At 42.3% G+C, this 19,650-nt stretch overlaps 2 protein-coding genes across 6 annotated transcripts in view; one reads left to right on the top strand and one right to left on the bottom strand.

Moving 5' to 3' along the window:
- Positions 1–789: 789 nt before the first annotated feature.
- On the top strand, positions 790–12,295 carry IDH3G (isocitrate dehydrogenase (NAD(+)) 3 non-catalytic subunit gamma). The gene is made up of 12 exons (XM_081320359.1): positions 790–799; positions 1,781–1,878; positions 2,021–2,133; positions 2,537–2,597; positions 3,759–3,891; positions 4,425–4,558; positions 4,968–5,070; positions 5,423–5,569; positions 9,534–9,628; positions 9,808–9,868; positions 11,114–11,209; positions 12,092–12,295. The coding sequence occupies exons 2-12, from the start codon at positions 1,820–1,822 to the stop codon at positions 12,092–12,094; spliced, it is 1,005 nt and encodes a 334-aa protein (XP_081176485.1). The 5' UTR covers positions 790–799; positions 1,781–1,819; the 3' UTR covers positions 12,095–12,295.
- Positions 12,296–14,238: 1,943 nt separating this feature from the next.
- The window catches only part of SRPK3 (SRSF protein kinase 3), a 39,201-nt gene continuing 33,789 nt past the window's right edge, over positions 14,239–19,650 (bottom strand). For all 5 annotated transcript variants that reach the window (XM_081318263.1, XM_081318262.1, XM_081318264.1 and 2 more), the window contains 4 exons: positions 18,873–18,980; positions 16,652–16,721; positions 15,905–15,997; positions 14,239–15,287 (listed from right to left, as the gene is read on the bottom strand). In XM_081318263.1, the coding sequence (XP_081174389.1) occupies positions 15,103–15,287; positions 15,905–15,997; positions 16,652–16,721; positions 18,873–18,980 (456 nt within the window). In that variant the 3' untranslated portion in view covers positions 14,239–15,102. The remainder of the gene's footprint in view (positions 15,288–15,904; positions 15,998–16,651; positions 16,722–18,872; positions 18,981–19,650) is intronic.

Genomic DNA, 19,650 nt, shown 5'->3' with positions numbered 1-19,650 from the left:
CTGTAGAAAGATTTTGTTGTGAAAAATCATACTCTTTTCCATGTTACAGCATTCCCCAACCTGATGCTGCATATGTTGGAACAGATTCCATAGCAATTGTTTTAGATGGTCAGGCTGGGACCTATGTAAATATCATGCTGCACTGGATCATAACGAATGTGGTTTTCAGTATTGAATGAAAATCTTTCTCTTCATTCAAAGTTAAAAACACTATATTATCATCTGAGACTGTTAGACATTAGGAATATGTATAATAGAGACCTTTTCCAAATTGCCCAGTCATGCATTCCGAATGCCAAATTAATTAGCAAGAGCAAATAATGAACAATACTGTAAAAGATCAGAGCATGCGATTGCAATAGATTTAAGCCACGGTCTTTCATTCATTTTTAAAAGATGCTTGTTTCATTCTTTTTTCACTTAAACTCAATCTTTATAAACAAGTGGATTAGCTTCCTGATCACTTTTGTCTTTGAATGAAATTGGCCATCTCTGCAATCCTGAGTGATATTGTTTCCTGAAGCAAAATCCTGCAGTTTGTGATGCTGTTATGGTTTATTTTAGGATGTAGAAATTGTAAATGTATTGTCTGAAGATATTTCAGTATTTTATGAAGATATTTTATAATTTCTTTACCTGAGGACACTGTTTTGGAAAGGTAACGTAAAAATGGTAGTAATAAAATGATTCACAGATGTCATGCTTAATTTTACATTTTCTAAGATTAATATAGGTATTTTTCTTTTCTCTCTTTCACCTTGCCCTGTTCCTGTTACATCATTTATAGCAACAGTATATTGTAAGTAATTTTCCTACCTCATTGTTGCATGGAAAAATTAAAGAGCCAGTCAAGAAATATGAAGGCTGTCTCCTTTAGCTACTGTATACAATAATGATAATAATATTAATAAAGTTAGAAGGGACCTTGGAGGTCATCTAGTCCAACCCCTGCTCAGGCAGGAAACCCTATACCATTTCAGGCAAATGGCTGTCCAGTCTCTTCTTAAAAACTTCCAGTGTTGGAGCATTCACAGCTTCTGGAGGCAGGTGGTTCCACTGGTTAATTGTTCTGTCAGGAAGTTTCTCCTTAGTTCTAGGTTGCTTCTCTCCTTGACTAGTTTCCATCCATTGCTTCTTGTCCTGCCTTCAGGTGCTTTGGAGAATAGCTTGCCTCCCTCTTCTTTGTGGCAGCCCCTGAGATATTGAAACACTGCTATCATGTCCTTCTCTTCATGAAACTAAAAGGACAAGGGGGTCCTAAAAGGAATTATAAATCCCTATCCTGGACAAAGGAAATGGTTAATTTTATATTTTTATTAAAAATGTTGTTGCAGGTTTGGAACAGATGACAGAGGTCCATTGTCAAAAATCTTTTCTTTTCCGCAATTTCAGATACCGGTAATCCCTAGAATCTCTGAAAGAGCTTTTCTATGCTATCAGTCCCAGGAATCCAAATATAACACAGAGATTGGGTCCGATTCCTTTTCAAAGCCCAATCATACCTGTCTCACACTTTGTCTCTGTCCAGATTACCAGTTAGTGCACAAGCTTCTTTGCCCCATTGGATTCTCCCCCACCCCCCTTTGCAGTGGACAGCCACACAAAATGTTTTGATGATTCCCATTTTTTAAATGGATTGATGATGATGCTCAATAATGCAGACTCTTTGAGAAGACTGTGGATTGGACTGTTTGAAATCGTCCCTTCTCTCTCTCTCTCTCTCTCTCTCTCTCTCTCTCTCTCTCTCTCTCTCTCTCTCTCTTTTTTTTTTTTTTTGCAGCCTCCCCCAGCCAAGTATGGCGGTCGCCATACCGTGACCATGATCCCAGGCGATGGGATTGGGCCAGAGCTCATGCTTCATGTCAAAGAATTGTTCCGGTATGGGTTCTTTCTTTTCCACCTTTCTAGAGCTGTGCCTAAAAGAAAGGCAGCCTAACTTTGATGACTCACCCTGCTAATGCTGGAGGTTTCCATTCTCTGTGGTATGTTTGGCCTAGATCTCTCTTTTTCTCTGGCCCAGGCATGCCTGTGTACCCGTGGACTTTGAGGAAGTTCTAGTGAGATCAGAGGATTCTGAAAGTGACATACAAAATGCTCTCATGGCTATCCGCCGTAACCGTGTGGCCCTCAAAGGTAATAGTGGTCCTTTTCCCCACATAATCATCAGAATTGGAGGGGCTAAAACACAAAATGGAGATTTGACATTATCTGTGCTAATGGAAATGCTGGAAATGGCTATTGTTCATATGGAGCAGAGGGACAGAACTACTGTATTGCTTGAGATATGAGAAGTTAATGGAGTCTGGAATGGAGATGGAAACAGTGTCTCTTCTCATGCCCTGAATCCTTACAGTGAGATAAAGAAACAGTGTGGTCTTCAAAAGCTGATTGGAAGAGTAGTTAAAACATTTAAAAGGTATAAGCACCAAAAAGTGATTCTGTAGATAGATTTCTTAAAGTGCTTTTCTCAGTAGCTTTAAGTTTGCTGGTCAGAAATCCAGTGTCTTTATTCACGTTCTTTTCCTGACCTTCATAGGAAACATCGAGACAAACCACAACCTGCCACCTTCCCACAAGTCCCGGAACAACATATTGCGGTGAGATAAGATAACCTTTATTGTTATTTTTTTTACTGTGGGCACAACGGCACACATCAAAAATGAAATTTAGTTGCCCGCTCTCAAAGTGGAACACATATATGACAGAGACCTAAACCATACTATATACACATATATGGCTCAGTGGGTTAGGATGCTGAGCTTGTCGATCAGAAGGTCGGCAGTTTGGCGGGTCGAATCCCGAGTGCCGCATAGCAGAGTGAGCGCCTGTTACTCGTCCCAGCTTCTGTCAACCTAGCAGTTCGAAAGCACGTAAAAATGCAAGTAGAAAAATAGGGACCACTAAGGTGGGAAGGTAACAGCGTTCTGTGCGCCTTTGGCGTCTAGTCATGCCGGCCACATGACCACGGAGACGTCCTCGGACAAGCGCTGGCTCTTCGGCTTTGAAACGGAGATGAGCACTGGCCCCTAGAGTCAGAAACGACTAGCACACATGTGCGGGGGAACCTTTACCTTTACCTTTATAGACCCACACCCCTACATATACATAACAAATATTAAATACTGTCCATCTTGAATATATAACGAAAGGAGGAAGCTTGAGGGTTCACAAGGTTAATGCTGTATGGAATGAAGCTATGGCTAAATCTGGATGTTCTGCTGCGGATACCACGAAGCCTCCTCCCAGAAGGTAACAAGGAAAACAGGTCGTGAAGGGGATGTGTTGAGTCCCAGATAATCTTACGGACCCTGCTCAACCATCACTTCTGTGCTATGTCCTGGATGGAGGGGAGGGAACTGCCAGCGATCTTTTCGGCCATCCTCACCACTCTCTGCACCGCCTTCCTGTCTGAAGAGATAAAGGCTCAACTTAAAAGTGTCAGGCAGAACTTTGGAACTAGTTAAATGAGACCTGCACAACATCACCTTTCAGACAGACAGCCACCCACATCTGTTGCTCCAGCAGCAACACACTTATTTGACTGGGATCTAGCATTAGACAGGGAGGGGTAGTGGTCCACATTTGAGAGGCTGTCTTTTGCTGATGGGATGTCCAGCCTGTGGTGATCAGCTAGATTGAAGTAGAAGGCTATTGCCTGTTTCTTTGCAGGCTGCATTTTTCCCAGTGCTTTCTTAAGCAGCTGAGAAGCAGCGACTCTCCACTTGGTGAGCTTCCTTTTTCCTTCTCTGTCTCCACAGTACTAATTTGGATCTCTTTGCCAATGTGATTCATTGCAAGAGCCTTCCAGGTGTGGCAACCAGGCACCGTGACATCGACATCCTCATTATCCGGGAGAACACAGAGGGGGAATACAGCAGCCTAGAACATGAGGTGCTCATTTATACAGGAAGCTTGTGGAGTTCTTTTCTCTTTCCACATTTGCTGCTAGCCTCAACCCCATTCACATGGTGTGTGTGTGTGTGTGTGTGTGTGTGTGTGTGTGTGTGTGTGAAATGTCCTAGAGGTGTACATTTGTTTGCTTTGCTGCACTGAGGAAGGTAAGGGAATGGTGATAGTGCTGTATGGAAGACTATAGAACTAAGTGTCCTTACAATCTTGGAGTATCAGAGGTCACTGCCTGCCAAGTCAGAAACTTGTGGACTGAGAGTCCTCTTTATCGGGACCTGTCCGTTGGCAGTCCAGAGACTATCCTATTATGTATCTTTTTCTACCTTTAAGGCAAGCCAAGAGACTTGCAAAGATTGTGTAGGCACGAGGGGAAATCACAAGCCAAGAATTGACTTCCTGTATGAAGCGGTTCTCTTGAGTCAGGATTTCAGTCCTCTCGCCCTGTAGACACCAAGCCCTGAATTGTGCATGGCTAGTGGTGGAACTCAGGAGCGCTGACCGTGCCCTTTCCACAGAGTGTCTCTGGCGTGGTGGAGAGCCTCAAGATCATCACAAAGACAAAGTCGCTGCGCATTGCTGAATATGCTTTCAGGTTGGCACATGAAGCTGGTCGCAAGAAAGTGACAGCTGTCCACAAGGCCAATATTATGTAAGTTGGAAAATAAAGGCCGAGTTCATGTAGCACAGCAGTCCTTAATTGGCTCAACTGTGATTTGTTGAATAAACCATAGTGGGCCGACTTTAACCCACCACAAAGGTTTTGGCTTAAGAGTGGGGTATTGATTATATAAAGAATATTCTATAGCCTACTAGTAACCAAGCTCTGGGGCAAGTACTGTCACATAGGGTACCTGTATGTTTCCCATATAGACCCTTCAGGCTTAGGATAGTTATTTTTCTGTGCTGTGAAGTGGAGGCAGGTTTCCACATGGCCTTTTCTCTGTGTTTTCTCCTGCTCCACAAGCACTGTTCTTTTGAAGCTCTCATTGCCTCTGTTATTTTTGCTGGAGACCGACCATTTGCTGTAGCTCATTTGTTCCTCTTTCCCTCCCCTAAAGGAAACTGGGTGACGGTCTGTTCCTGCAGTGTTGCAAAGAGGTGGCAGCTGGCTACCCAAACATCACCTTTGAGAGCATGATTGTTGACAACACCACCATGCAGGTACTGTGATGTTGGTTTAGTGTCAACTCCAGCTGTAGCTGTAGGAAGGTGCTTTACACTGAAAAGGCCCTTGGCCCATCTTATTCACCAGATTAATATAAGTAACAGGAGCTTTCCAGGTTTCCATGCAGATTCACTGAGTCTGCTTCGAAGTTCACGGGACTAAACTTGGCAGTCTGTAATGTAACTTCTTGATTAGGATTTGTGATTTTTTAAAAAATATTTTACTTGGAGGTCTTTATGCATACTTTCAGTTTAGATGCAAGGAATCACCCTGTGTCTCCTTAGGGTGGATAACAGAGAAAAGCACGTTATGAATACTGGGATAACACTGCTTTTTTTGAATCTCCAGCTGGTTTCCCGTCCACAGCAGTTTGACGTCATGGTTATGCCTAACCTCTACGGCAATATTGTCAACAATGTCTGCGCTGGATTGGTTGGCGGTCCAGGCCTGGTCCCAGGAGCCAATTATGGCCGTGACTATGCGGTTTTTGAAACGGTAAGGTGTATGAGATGGCTTTGTTTTTGAGAGAGGGATGGATCTCAAAATCACAACCCAGTCATGATAAACCATAAGGAAACGTGGGCAGATATCTTTCCATCAACTATTGCAGTAGTTGGATGCATAATGTTGGTGAAATGCAGGAGGAATCTAAGTGGGATACAGGCTTATCAACATGGTTCAGGCACCTCCTGAATAACTTTCAGCTATTTCGTCTGGAGGTGATGGAGCTTTGCAAGCATCTGCAAGCAGCAAAGTGCTCTTTTCTGTCAATAGTTTGGTTCTTTGCTTATTGATGCTGTAAAGAGGGAAAGAGCAATAGAATAGTTTTCTTCCTACTGATGCTGTTAAGTGAATATCACGGTCCTCGATCCTTTTCTTTCTTACCAAGAAGCTCCCACCATGTTTCACTTGTATGCTATTTTGCAAGTGGCTGCCAGAAGTGCAAGCAAGCACTCTTTCCATTTCTCTGCGCTTCTCACTGCGGCTTATAAAGCCAGGGTTTTTTTCCCCATAGAACGCTCAGAATGGCGTTCCAGCACCTTTTTTTTTGCACCAAAAAAAAAAAAAGCTGAAGGAAACTGTTCCGGAGAGTCAAATTCTCCTCAGGCAGCCAGGTTGCAGAGCACAGAATGCATCGCAGCGACAGACCTTCAGGTGGCTCAAATTGAAGGAAACGTGTTCTGCACGGGCTAATTCAAAAGTGGGAGGGTAAGAAGGGCCGAGAGTGAACAGGTTGCCTAGCAACCTGCTTAAACAAACTTTCAGCTCCTGGTGCAGGATGCCTTGCCTTTTTTAAGCTGGGAAGTTGAAAAACGTGCTAAAAAGAAGGCAATAGAGTGCTATCAAGGAAAACGTATAGATATAGCCAGCAGACGTTTAGGGAACCTTGTATTTTTCATACACTGTTCGAATTTTGTTTTAATGCCATGGTGATACACAATCAAATGTAGTTAGTCTTTTTTTTAATCCCAAAGCATCTGTTCGTTAAATACAGTATAACAAAGTTTTGGATGATGGAATTATTTTTTATCTAAGGATAACTAATGATAACAGCTCTTAATTCTGTTATTTTGTTTTATTTTTGCACAAAAAATTGTATAATTTGCATTTGCATTCATTTACAAATAGAATATGTTGTTAAAATGTATTGGTGTTGAAATAATTAGTGCACACATATACCTAAAACCAGTTTATTGCATCTGGCAATTGTACTAAAAAATCTTATTGTCAACCAATACAATTCATTTAATTTGAAATCAAGTAAAAATTGATTTAAATTATTTTATTAAAACAAATTAATGGCAATTCTTTTATAAGAAGTTGCCTCAAAATGAAATTTAAATACATTGTGCATTTTGAATGCTTTCTATTGCATTCCTTAAATTCCATACTTATTCTATCTTATCCCAAGAGACCTTGAGTATTTTTATGGTGATCAATGTACCAGGAAGATAAGGAAGAATGCTTTGGAAGCATAAGAACGCAATTGCATTTCTAAATTTCCTATGGTCATGCAAAGGAATAGTGCATTACAGAGGAATCTGATTTGTGATGTGTGCCATGTGTTCAAGTAATGTAGCTTGAAAAATAATGGCAGTTGCATATATACACATGGCATGGTATATGGTGGTTATGAAGCCCACCACACCTCATAGAACTATAATATGCTACTGAGGTACTCATCTGGATATTATATAGTATGAATAATATTTACCTTAGAACATTAGCATACTTGAACAAAACAACTGGAGTCATTTGAGATTTTATAGGCTCTTTAATTCAAGCTATCAGACTTCACACCAGGACATGACTCAATTAATTTAGAATCCTTTTTGCACACAAAAATAAAACCATATATACAACAGATGAAAGGCCCTTTGCAGTGCAAAAAATGGATGTCTCTAGATCAGGCATGTTAAACTGTTGGCCTGTGGGCCAGATGTGTCACAACGAAACCGTGCCCACCCCATTGCCGGCAATGGGGGAAAAGTGCAATACATCGTGCGATGTCACATGACGTCACGAGTTTGACATGCCTGCTCTAGATAGTTGAATAAATAAATTCTAGACCAGGCCTGTACATGCAGCCTACCAAGCACCCTTGGACAGAGCACAGACTTTTTTTTTTAAAAAAAGTAATAAAATCACTACCACTACCCTGTTGCCTAGTGCCTCCATGGCTTACCATGACCACGAGCTCCAACACTGTAGATGCTCCTCTAGTCACCAAATCATTGATTAGCCCACCAGCATTCCTTTGCAGACCACAAAGATTTTTAATTTATCAATGTGGGCCTTTCCCTTCTACAAGTTGCACAGACCTCTTCTAGATTTTCCTCTTCCCTTTCCGAGTTAACTCCTTGGTCTGTCATTGAGCAAGAATTGACTTTGTAGGGAAGCATATTATCATTTGATGTATATTTAACATATGTTCTACCTTTATTTACCAATTATATAATATTTGTATGCAATCCACATGGCGAGGTTTGGGGCAACTTACAATAGAAAAATATATATTTTTAAAATCGTAAGATTAAAACATAAAAGCAGGGCTTTTTTTCTCATAGAACGCTCAGAATGGCGTTCCGGCACCTTTTTTTCCACAAAAAAAAGCTTTTGCACAAGCTATGCTACTCCCTCTATTGGCTTTCGAAAGCCTATTGGCTTTTGAGAGCCAAAAGGAATTGCTGCTGAGCACGCCAAAAGACTCGGCCGGCAAATGTTGCACCGGCAAGTTGTCTGCAGCGAAGGTGAGTTGGCAGGAACTTTGCTTCCCTCCCTGCTGCCCAACTACACCATTTCAACTAGGTAAGTAAGAGAGGACAAGGAGTGGGAGGTGGGTTCTGCGGAGTCCATGTGCACTCCTTGTGCTCACCCGTGTCAGCCAGGCTGGTGGCCTACCCGGTGCTGAACCTGCGCCACCATCGCCTTGCCCTGCGCACCTAAGTGGCTGCCCTGCATCGCCTGGCCTGCTCCGCCTCCGCCACCCACCCCGTGCAGCCCCGCTGTATAGAGTGGGCCTCGCTGCTCCCACACCAGCTGTGCCAGCTCGAGCCCTGGGGGGCAGCCCACAAACACCCCTCGCATCTGTGACTGCAGCAGCCCCGCCCCCCCCGCCTCATGCGCCCACCAAGATGAGACTTCCGGCACCTTTTTTTTTTTTTTTAGAAAAAAAGCACTGTATAAAGCAGTAAATGTCTCACAGAGCACAGCTATGCTTTGTTGACTGCCTTTCACCTCAGCTTTTTGCCTTGCCTTTCAGTTAATGTCATGACCAGTTTGTGTTTTGAAACCCTAGCAGCAGAAGTTATTTCAAATGCTAATGCCACAGTATTTTTGTATTCTGGAAATTAGCAGCAAATGACGGAATTGGTAGACTGGTTAAACCATTTTGAGTTCCATCTCTTTCTCTGTTCAGAACCCAAGTTAACATGACAGAATGTCCTAATATATGTCTTTCTTGAAAAAAAGTGGTTGTTTTGTTTCTATCCTGGCAGGATTCAGTTCTTTGATATAGTTCTCAACTTACAGCCAATTGTTTAGCAACCCTTCAGAGTTACAACGGTGCTGGGGGAAAAAAATGACACTGATTGTTGCAGCATCCCAAGTCATAACAATCATTTTTGGGTGCTTGACAGCTGGCATGCATTTTCAATGTTGCAGCATTCTGAGGTCATGTAATTGGCAGCCAGCCAACTTTTGACGAGCAAAATCAATTTTGGAAGGTGGATTTACTTAATGACGATTCACTTAGCTGCAGCAAAAAAAAGTTTGTAAAATTGGGCACAATTTCCTTAACAACCTTGATTAGCAACGGAAATCCTTGTCCCATTTATTGTTATAAATCAAGAACTACCTGTACAATTATTGTAGGAAGTAGCACGCAAAAGGTTGAGGATTGCTTGTGATTACTGAAATCATCCTTTGTTTTTTCCTTCATCTCCCTATTTCTCCACAGGCCACACGCAATACTGGCAAAAGTATTGCAGGCAAGAACATTGCAAACCCCACAGCAATGCTCCTTGCCAGCTGTATGATGCTGGATCACCTTAGGTAGGTGGTTTGAGGGTAAAATGAAGGATCAGAATACACTGAGGGGTTCTTAAGGAGAAAGATGGGATCAAAACGAATAAATAGTCCCTAGGAGGAGCTGCCATTATACTGGGGATGAGAGACAAGAGAGGGGTTGATTTGGGTTGCTGTTCCTAAGAAAGATCTGTCATTCATTGCAGATTGCACAGCTACGCATCTGTGATCCGCAAGGCAGTCCTAACCTCCATGGACGATGTGGAAGTGAGTTGCTTTTATCCTGATCTGGACAGACCTTGATCAAGATATTGGGAAGTAATAAAGGTTTTTTTAAAAAAAAGCTCTAGTCACTTGGACTTTAGGGACCAGTAGTATCGTTAGATTCTCTTGGAAAAGCGGGAATGACTTTCTTGATACTGGATAGAATCTATTTGAGTGTATTGCCACAGTAAACATTATTATTACACAACATACTGAAGGGAGTAGAAGCAAGATGTTTTCCTATTCCAGGATGGAGTAAAGTGCTCTTCGTATTTCCCTAGGCAGAAATTCACAGAAGAACCTAAGTTCTAAAATAGATGTGACGTAGATGAAGGCCAGTTTGAAGTAGTGGGTGACCTTGGACCAACCACTCTGTCCCAGCCCTAAGAAGCAGGCGATGGCAACTCATTCTGAAATCTTGCCAGGAAAACTGCAAGGACTTGTTCAGACAGTTGCCAGAGGTTAACACTTTCTTGGAGGTGTGCTCACACGTACTTACACAAAGATGAAAGAGGAACCATTTTTCTGAACAGAAAGTGGATTGATAGAAAATTTACATAGTATTATAGAGCTATATTTTTTTGTGATCTCCCAAGAATAGAGAGTAAAAACTGTCTTCAAAAGCCTTTGATCTGCAATAATGGAAATAACTGCAACTGGTCCTTCTCTAATAATAGAATTTTGGCATTGGAGAGGATAAAAAAACATACCAGGAAAAGCCATGGGATACACAGGATGTCAGTCTCTTGACTTCCTCTGCAAAGCTGTGGGGCAGTACATCAAACATCCGAGCTGTCAATGATGTAATTTATACTGATCCCACTGGGTACAACAAAAAGCCAGTTAAAACAAGAATGTAAATTCCAATTTTTGCCCTGCCCAATTCACCAGGGTGGAGGGTGAGCCCCCGCAAAACCTACGGAAGGGTTCCTCTTCCCATCTTGGGTTTATTGTGCGTAGTAAGTTTAATGACGAGCGCATGTCCAATAAAGCTAAACTCATTCTTTATACATCTGTGTTTACCCCTAGTTCACAACCTATCCATGCTATAACATTTCATTTTCTGTAAAAAAAGTTTTAATTTTATGTAACTTGATAAGATCCTCACTGATGCCACCCCTGCTTGGGAATTGTAGTTGCAAAAGTTCAGCACTGGTCTTCAACTACTTGTGAGGCATCTGTTGCTGCAGTGCGGTTGAGAGCGAGGCTGGCTTAGTGCAGTTCTGTTTTTTTTCCCCTTCTCTTTAGACCCACACACCAGATATTGGGGGCCTGGGTACCACCTCAGCAGCTGTTCAGTCAATTATGAAGCAGATCACCAAGCCTAGGTCTCACCTAGCACAGGTAAGAGAATAGAAGGAAGTTCCTAGATCTGGGGCTGATTTCAGAGGTGGTGAATGAATTGCGTACTTGGACTTCAGGGCATGCCAGACACGGACCTAGCTGCATTTATTTTTAGCAGGAAATAGATGTACAGGTAGTCCTTGGCTTACAACTCAAATTATGAGGATGTCCCAAAAAGGTGCTTCTGATTGGTCCTCATGACCGCTGCAGTGTCCCTCCCATCATCATCATCAAAATTTGGGCACTTGAGAACTGTCGTGTATTTACGATGGTTGCAGCATCCCATGATGCTACGTGATCATAGTCACATGATCACTATGAACTTCCCAGGGGGCTTCCAACAAGCAAACTTAGTGGGGGAAGCCAGATTTGCTCAGCTATTGTGACAATTTGCTTAATGGCCACGGCAGAAAAGATGGCAAAATCAGGCATGACTCATTTAGTGACTCCACTGTTTAGTGGCGGACGTTCTGGTCCCAATTGTGGTTGTTAAGTCAAGGATTATCTGTAAAGCAAAGGGGGAAGGAATAATGGGCAACAGGAATTGTAGCCTTCTCCAATATGGCACTGGTCACATAAGTTTTATACCCATCAATTTTCTATTAGGGAAGGTTTGGGGACTGATCCAAGTCAACCGGAGGATGCCAGATGGAAAAAAAATGTTCTAGATTTTCGTTTAAAAATGTTTTACCCAAAAGAAAAGCCAAGAAGACATTTAGAAGAGGTCACTGTAGGTAAGGCCAGGTTGAAATGTCACTTGCCTTGTCCTAGACTTTTGTCTTTTGCAGTGTAGCAATTTGGCAACCTGGGCCGATTCTATCCTGAAAGACTGGTCTGATGGTCTCTCTAATAACATTAATACATTTGCTTTCTGTTTAATAGTAAATGAAGATGAAGGTCAAAGCTGTCCCAGCTACAGCAGATACCCATTCTTTTTCTTCAGTGAAAGCAACGGAGCAACTCTTTATGAATGGTGCAGACCTTTTCATTTCAAACTATTCAAGTATCCTCCTTCTGTATATAGTGTGTAAGTTAATGTTTCTCACCCAGCTCCATGAACTAGAGATAATAAATGTAAACGGTTTAGAGAGGCTCTTATTTTTAGTCTGGTTGACAGAAAATCGTAATGGTAAAAATGAAATGGAGTGACTTGGAATAAAAATAAATACTGCGGTATCCCGAAGATGGAGACCATCAAGGTCTGGAGAAGAGTAGCCAGGTTACCTACCTTGAACCAGGACTGGCTATTCAGTTGAGAATTGGGAATGTTCTGAGCATCATTGCAAAATGGCATTGCTGCTGTTATCCTTGATTCTATGAACGTTGGCCAAGTACCCTTCATTATTTTTATACAATCGTCTACATGAGAACTATTAATTATTTTGATTTAGAAAATAAAAGCTCACACCTACTACAATGCATTTCCCCCCAACGAACATATGAATATACATTTTCTAATATTCCTAACTCTTGTGCTATTGGCAGAATGGAGATTCAAAGGAGCCATAGTACTCTTTTACTATCTCAATTTTGATGCCATGAGCTATTCTCATTTAAAAGAAAAGTAATATTCCTGCTGCAGAAAGCATGGATTTTAAAACAGATCTGGGCAGTTGAGCAGGACCAGTCTGAAAGTGCATCAAAACTGCTAGCATCAACTTCTGTCCAAACTGGCCTCCGTCTGCTCCCCCCATCCCTGTAATAGGTTTGTCCACAGAAAGGAAGAATCAAAAGTTATTGCAAATATTTTAATGAAAATTTTCCCCCCGAATTCAATCCCTGTAACAGCACACCATTCAAAACACTTCCACACGTACTTCCCCCACCCCACCCCAAACACTGGCACACATGGGCCCCCTCTAAAGGAAGGCCATGGCTTCTCATTGGGGAGATAACAGTGCAAGAAAACAGACTTGTCTCGCTCTCGTTGGGTTTGATTCTGGGGAAACACAACTTTGGTATAAACAGTATTTTCACCCAGATGTTCCCCACTCAATGCCCCAGGTTGAGACTGGAGTGTTCGGGAGAATCAGAACCGCGTATTCTAGTTCCAGTTCCAGACCGCAGGCTCCAGATTCAGACAGCTGAGCCTAGTTTTCACAGAAACAGGAACTCTTAACAGGGTATCTCTAGGACAGGGGTAGGCAACCTCGGCTCTTTTATGACTCATGGACTTCAACTCCCAGAATTCCTGAGCCAGCTGGCTCAGGAATTCCGGGAGTTGAAGTCCATGAGTCATAAAAGAGCCGAGGTTGCCTACCCCTGCTCTAGGAAAAGGAAGGGACATTAGCTTTACGCCTGGCTCTAGGTCTTTTATTTCTTTTGCATTCCTTTCCTAGGACATTTGGGAGTGGAAGGTGAAAAAAGGCTTACATGTAACAGCTCTCTCTTTTCTTTCCTTCCTTATTGAGTGTATCCAGCAAACAATGGGTAGGCTCCATTATAAAGGCACAAAGTAGCTTGAATAATTTTGCTCATCCGGGTCAAGCTTTTATGAGCAGCCATTCTTTCTTTGAAAAATAAAATAAAATGCTAATCACAAGTAGCACTTGTCGAAAATCCGAACAGGAGTTGCAACTGCAGCCCAAAATGGCAACAATGTGAACAACCCCAAACATCTGCCAAGAAAACACTAACCGCACACATACCTACCGTTAGCCTGATTTCCCTCCCTCCCACCCACCCCCAATTCTGCAAATGATACGGGGATTACTCTCTATCCCTCACTATCTCAAAAGATGGATTTTTAAAAAATGGGCCAAAGGAAATGAAACGGTATAGAAGTAAAAAACAACATTAGACATCACAAGGCATATTAGAAAAATCAGGCTGCTAAAAAAATTCATAAGTACATACCTTTCAAAAAAATTTTTTTTTCCAACCACAACTATTTTTTGAATTGAGATTCTCAAAATATCAAATGATGAGCAGATATGCAACCGCTGATTAGTGAAAAGCATGCATATTAGGGGCTATAGTCTAATAATATGGAAAGGGGCCATAAATGCTCATGGAAGGAGAAGCAATACTATTGCACCTTCTGTTTATTCGGCTGCTGATCACAACTTTAGAATCTTACCAGAAAATTTTATCTAGGTATTCAGAACTCATTGGACTAAGAATCCTTCCTCTCCCACTTTGCTATTGATGTATTTCTATTTCTTCTCCCATGAGTTTTCTCATACCTCTAAATGCTTCCACTGTTAAATTTCAACATCAATATTACATAACTCTACAAAATTGCATTCACCTGTGTTTTTAAGTTTTTGCTCAAAAAAAAAGAGGCCACATTTTCCTAAAATTAAAATAGATGTTTAGGCAGGGGAAGGGATATATTTTCTCCTGACAACAAAAAAGTTTTGTTTAAAAAGTTGGCAACTCTTTCCAGCTTCTTGCTCCCAACTCTCAGGTACATCCAACTCACCATCCACCTTGCACATACCCATTCCTACTTTTCAGTCACATTTGTTTGGTTTTTAAGGGTGGGAACCTTTAAACATATGCCTTAAAAGGGAGGGGAAAAAAACCCCTGCAAGAAATCTCAGAACTGGTTAAAAACAGTCAAACAGCATTATCCCAATGGCACCTAGAGAAGATGGCCACTGTCAACCAAGAAGGCATATGCTAACCACAAAAAAAGGGAGGGGGAAAAAATCCTGGTCATCTTCCATTTGTGCTTCAGAAGTAGCCATAAATTGACATGTGGGAATCCAGTCCAGCCATACAAACTCTAGCTTAATCAGCCAGAATCTCCAATCTTGGAACTAAGAGGAGTAAACATTCTTCCCCACATCATCACTCCAGCAAAGTGGGCTACGCCATGAGCCAGGAAACTCCATCTGGGCCAGAACTCCCTTAATTCATTAATCAGTTTGTATGAGCAAGGTTTGTCCCTAAGAGTTTAGCCATGGGTGCTCGAGGCACTGGGCAGCTGTAGCACGTTCTTCTGGGATGTACTCCATCATGGGCAATAGGAAGTCCGTGAACTGGGCTGCTTGTTCGAGAGGCCACTCGTATTTCTCCACCAAGACCTCGTATAGTCCCCAGTGCTTCAGGTTCTTTATGTGACGTAGTTCCCCTGGCAAGACAGGCAAACAATTGGGAAAGTTGGGAAAGGTCTCAGCTGATATTGTCACACTGATCAGCAGCAAACCTAACATGCTTTAAATTCACCATTTGTACAAGGCCATACATGTACAAGGTAGATACAAGACAATACCCACAGAGAATGTGGTCAGCAGGCTGTATCTTAAAGGCAGTGACATGCAGTCATGGCATAAAGGGTTACAAGCTGCTTCTGCATGAAAGCAACTTCATTCTGGACCTCACCACAATAAATATTGCAACCTTCATGCAATTTACTGCAACTGTACCACTATTTGTACTGGTTCACCAGAAAGCCTAAGTCCAACCTTCACCCTATGCCTGGTATTGTTCAGGAAAACTTTTACCTTTCTCAACTATCTTCCTTATAAACAAACTCTGAACCCACATGTTCCGGAGCAAAGTTTCCTCTCAAATGGGTGTCAAACTGGTGGCCCGCAGGCCTGAAGCATCACAGCGAAACTGCGCCCACCCCATTGCCGGCAATGGCCAAAAAGCCATGAGATGTCGCAACACGTCACGTGACATTGCAAGTTTGATACCCCTGCTCTAAAAGATCACCCTCCAAATGTAAACTTTTTTCCAACTTACCTCGCCGGTTGAAGTACTCACGTGAGTACCGCCCCGAAAGAGCAAAGTGGGGGGGAATATCGCCAAGTAACTCAACAATGTGGGCAATATGATCTGAAAGAAGGAAAGCGTTAGTGCCATGAGGTCCAATTTGGAGGGGCTGCTCAGCTATGCCACAAACTGAATACAGGGGATCCTGGATTTATAAGCCCAAGAGAGGGCCTTCTATTTCTGCAAATTTGAATAACTGGCTGGGGATGCAAATTGGGAAAGATAGAATTAATGTCAGGGAAAGAACCTTCTCTTTGGCAGTAATAGAACATATTTATTCAGTCAATTTGTATAGCCTCCGATCTTTGAACCAGTGACTCTGGGAAGGGAAGAATCATAAAAAATTTGGAAGAGTTGAAACATAGTACAAAAAAATAAACACAAATAGCAGCCAAGAGATATTACAATCCATCGGTGTCGACATATCCCTTTGCACAAACGGGTCCTCAGCATTCCCTTTCATGAACATGTTTTCAAAAAAAAAGTCAGTCCAGTCACTTTCTGAGCGTAAACCCTCCAATCTTGCAGCGTGCTTCATGAAAATCTGCAGCATCGCCCCACACCGGTGTTTCTCAACTTTTGCAATTTTAAAGATGTGTGAATTTCAACTCCCAGAATTCCCCAGCCAGCATTAAAGGTCTTAAAAGTTGCCAAGATTGAGAAAAAAACTACCCCCACCCATCCCCCTCCTTTGTTCAACCAGCCCGTGTTCTCTACCTTCATCCCTTGTATAATCTTCTCCGGAGTGAGGTTCAAAGAGATAGTCTCCAGTTGCCAACTCAAAAGCCTGCCAAATAAAAGAGGGAGGGGAATTTATCTTGTGTATGGGGATAATAGTACAGTGGAGCTAAAAGAAAACTCATTCCCCAGAGCCCATGACATTCCAAATGAATCATCTTCAGGATTCCAATTCTCAACCAATTCTTTGTTGGGAACTATGAGTAGTGCTTAAATATTTATTTCATCACACCCTAAAAATCAGATCACAACTCTACAAGGGAAAGGACTGCATTGGCATTACTTGCGGGCTGGATTTTACGTATTACTCATCTAAAATTAGCTTCAGCAAATGTGATTACGTGATTAGCTTAAGTCTGGGATCAGCAATATGCTACTCATCGGCAGCAGAAGGTGGTATATTACCCGCTCAAAATACTGACAAAAGATTTCAGGTGATTAATCTGGGTTGTGACTTCTAAATATACAGTTCACACACCACTTAATCATATTTTAAAAGCATCACAAGAATCTTTCGAAATTATTTACTGTGTGTTTAAAGCTATCTATCTATCTGTCCATGAAGTACAGGTAGTCCTTGACTTACAACAGTACATTTAGTGACTGTTCAAAGTTACAACAGTACTGAAAGAAATGACTTATTGTTATGTACCAGCCTGCTACCGGCCCTGCAGAAAAGGCAGGGACAACCCCTTTTACAAGAAGGCAAGAGGCTGGAACTAAGCCTGCCAAATTTATGGATACAAAAGCAAACAGAACAAGACACGAACCATGAAACAGGAGCTATTCAAGCGGTTGCCTTCAGCAAACCAGCCCTCCCACGCATTCCCCTTTTATACAGTTCAGGGCGTGGCTTCTCTCTGCCTCCTTCCAAGGTGCCCCACTGCCTTCCTCTGTTTACTCCTGATTGACTGCCTCCTGCGTCGGGCGTCCTTGAACAGGGCCAACTGTGGGTCATCTTCATCCACGCTGTCAGGCTCACACAGCTGGGTCTGCGTCGTGACCAGGTGGGAGGGGCCTGGCTGAGGGCTCTCATCAGCAAGCTCTCCAACCCCCTCAGCAACCTCTCCAACACCCCTGTCCTCCTCCTCCTCTGAATCGTCTGACCCAACTGCCGAACCCACAGGCTGACCCTGAATCACAACACTTATGACCATTTTTCACAGTTGCGACCTTCGCAGCATCCCCATGATCATGTGATAAAAATTCAGATGCTTGGCAACTGGCTCATACTTATGACTGGTGCTGTGTCCCGGTCACCTTTTGCAACATTCTAACAAGCAAAGCTAATGGGGAAGCCAGATTCACTTAACAACCACCTTACTAACTTATCAACTGCAGTGATTCATTTAACAACTGTGGCAAGAAAGGCTGTAAAATGGGGCAAAACTCATTAAAGAAATGTCTCATTTAAAAACAGAAATTTTGGGCTCAATTGTGGTTGTAAGTCGAGGACTACCTGTATAGGGAAAACCTACTTGTTGGTTTTGGGTGGTTAGATTAAGACTTCTAAAATAATTTATTTAGGATTTGGTAAGGGCTTTTGTTCTGTCTTACTGCAAAGTTATTACCTTATTAAATACAAACAGGCAGCAACCTAACATTTTACACGTTCAGTTTGAAACACGTTTGCTTATTACCACAATCACCACAGGGAGGTGAAGAAATTGTGAGCTAGCTGTTTATAAGATAATGAATTAGGTGACAAAATTACTTGTTGCCAAGGGAATTCACAGCAGAACTTGAAGAATACGTCAGCCGATGGTTAGCTGCAAATTATACTGAAGGATGTGTTGGAGTTGAAAATCTATTCTGCATAAAAGCAACAGTCAGCAGAATTTGGCATAAAAGTTTTATTTTATTTTATTTTAATTCCATTTATATCCCGCCCTTCTCCGAAGACTCAGGGCGGCTTACAAGCTTAGCAGTAGCCTTCATTCTATGTATATGCCTGTTTATTAGGGCTTTCACCCCCCCCCCCTGCAAGCGGCATTATTACAAAGTCAGCTTAATTGCCCCAACAATCTGGGTCCTCATTTTACCTACCTCGGAAGGATGGAAGGCTGAGTCAACCTTGAGCCTGGTGGGACTCGAACCTGCACTAATTGCAGGCAGCTGGTGTTACTTAAGGAGGCATTAGCCCACTGCTCCACCAAGGCTATACAAAGAAACCAGAGGGAAAAAAACCCTCTGAACTTACCATACATGCTGTGCTCCAGATATCAGCAGGAGTGCCGTAGACAGCACCAATCAGGACCTCCAGAGCCCGATATTGGCGAGTCTGAATGTCTTCTGTGAAATGTTTGTGCTAAAAGAAATTAAGCAGAGAATGAAGAGCCATTCGCCCCCTCTGGCTTGTGCACAACGTACATCCTTCGCTCTCCTCAACTCTTTGGACAAGCAGTATTTCAAAAAGTGACCCAAATATTCTTCCCACCACGTCTAATTCTTCCCACAAGTTTTTTTTTAGCCCACCCCCCCTAATGTACACCCCCAAAATAGCTTTCCCAGGAACAGAGCCCACTTTGCTCATGGTATCAAATGTCTTTTAATATAATTCTTGCGCTCTGGACTATCAATGCATTCGTAACTATCAATTACATCTGCCACCTTCTATCTAGAGTTTGAGGGACTAAAGAAAAGGGAAACATTTGGGATCTTTTTCAGCAAAATAAGGCATGGAAATGCTTAAGGGTGGGGAAAAACTGTGATTCACCATGAAATTTCCTCCACAGCAGGAGTCTTCAAACTTGGCCCTTTTGTGACTTGTGGACTTCCTCAGCCACTGTGCCTGGCTAAGGAAATCTGGGAGTTGAAGTCCATAAGTCACAAAAGGGCCAAGTTTGAAGACCCCTGCTCCACAGCATAATGAGGGGGAAAAATAGACAAATTCCATTTAGTCTCAAAATAGAAGACAGCTCTTTATGTGGAAAAGATAAGAGTCTAGTTCCCAATTTTTCTCTGCCCTGCAAAATGCA

Source organism: Vipera berus (genome assembly GCF_964194415.1).
Source record: "Vipera berus genome assembly, chromosome: 2".
NCBI classification, from domain to species: domain Eukaryota; kingdom Metazoa; phylum Chordata; class Lepidosauria; order Squamata; family Viperidae; genus Vipera; species Vipera berus.
The sequence above is the reverse complement of the archived record's forward strand: the minus strand, read 5'-3'. Positions and strand labels throughout refer to the sequence as shown.

Coding starts and splice junctions, on each gene's coding strand:
- IDH3G (XM_081320359.1), top strand. CDS start 1,820: ATGATCCCAGGCGATGGGATTGGGCCAGAGCTCATGCTTCATGTCAAA. Junction 4,559..4,967: donor GTCCACAAGGCCAATATTAT/GTAAGTTGGAAA, acceptor CCTCCCCTAAAG/GAAACTGGGTGACGGTCTGT. Junction 5,570..9,533: donor ACTATGCGGTTTTTGAAACG/GTAAGGTGTATG, acceptor ATTTCTCCACAG/GCCACACGCAATACTGGCAA.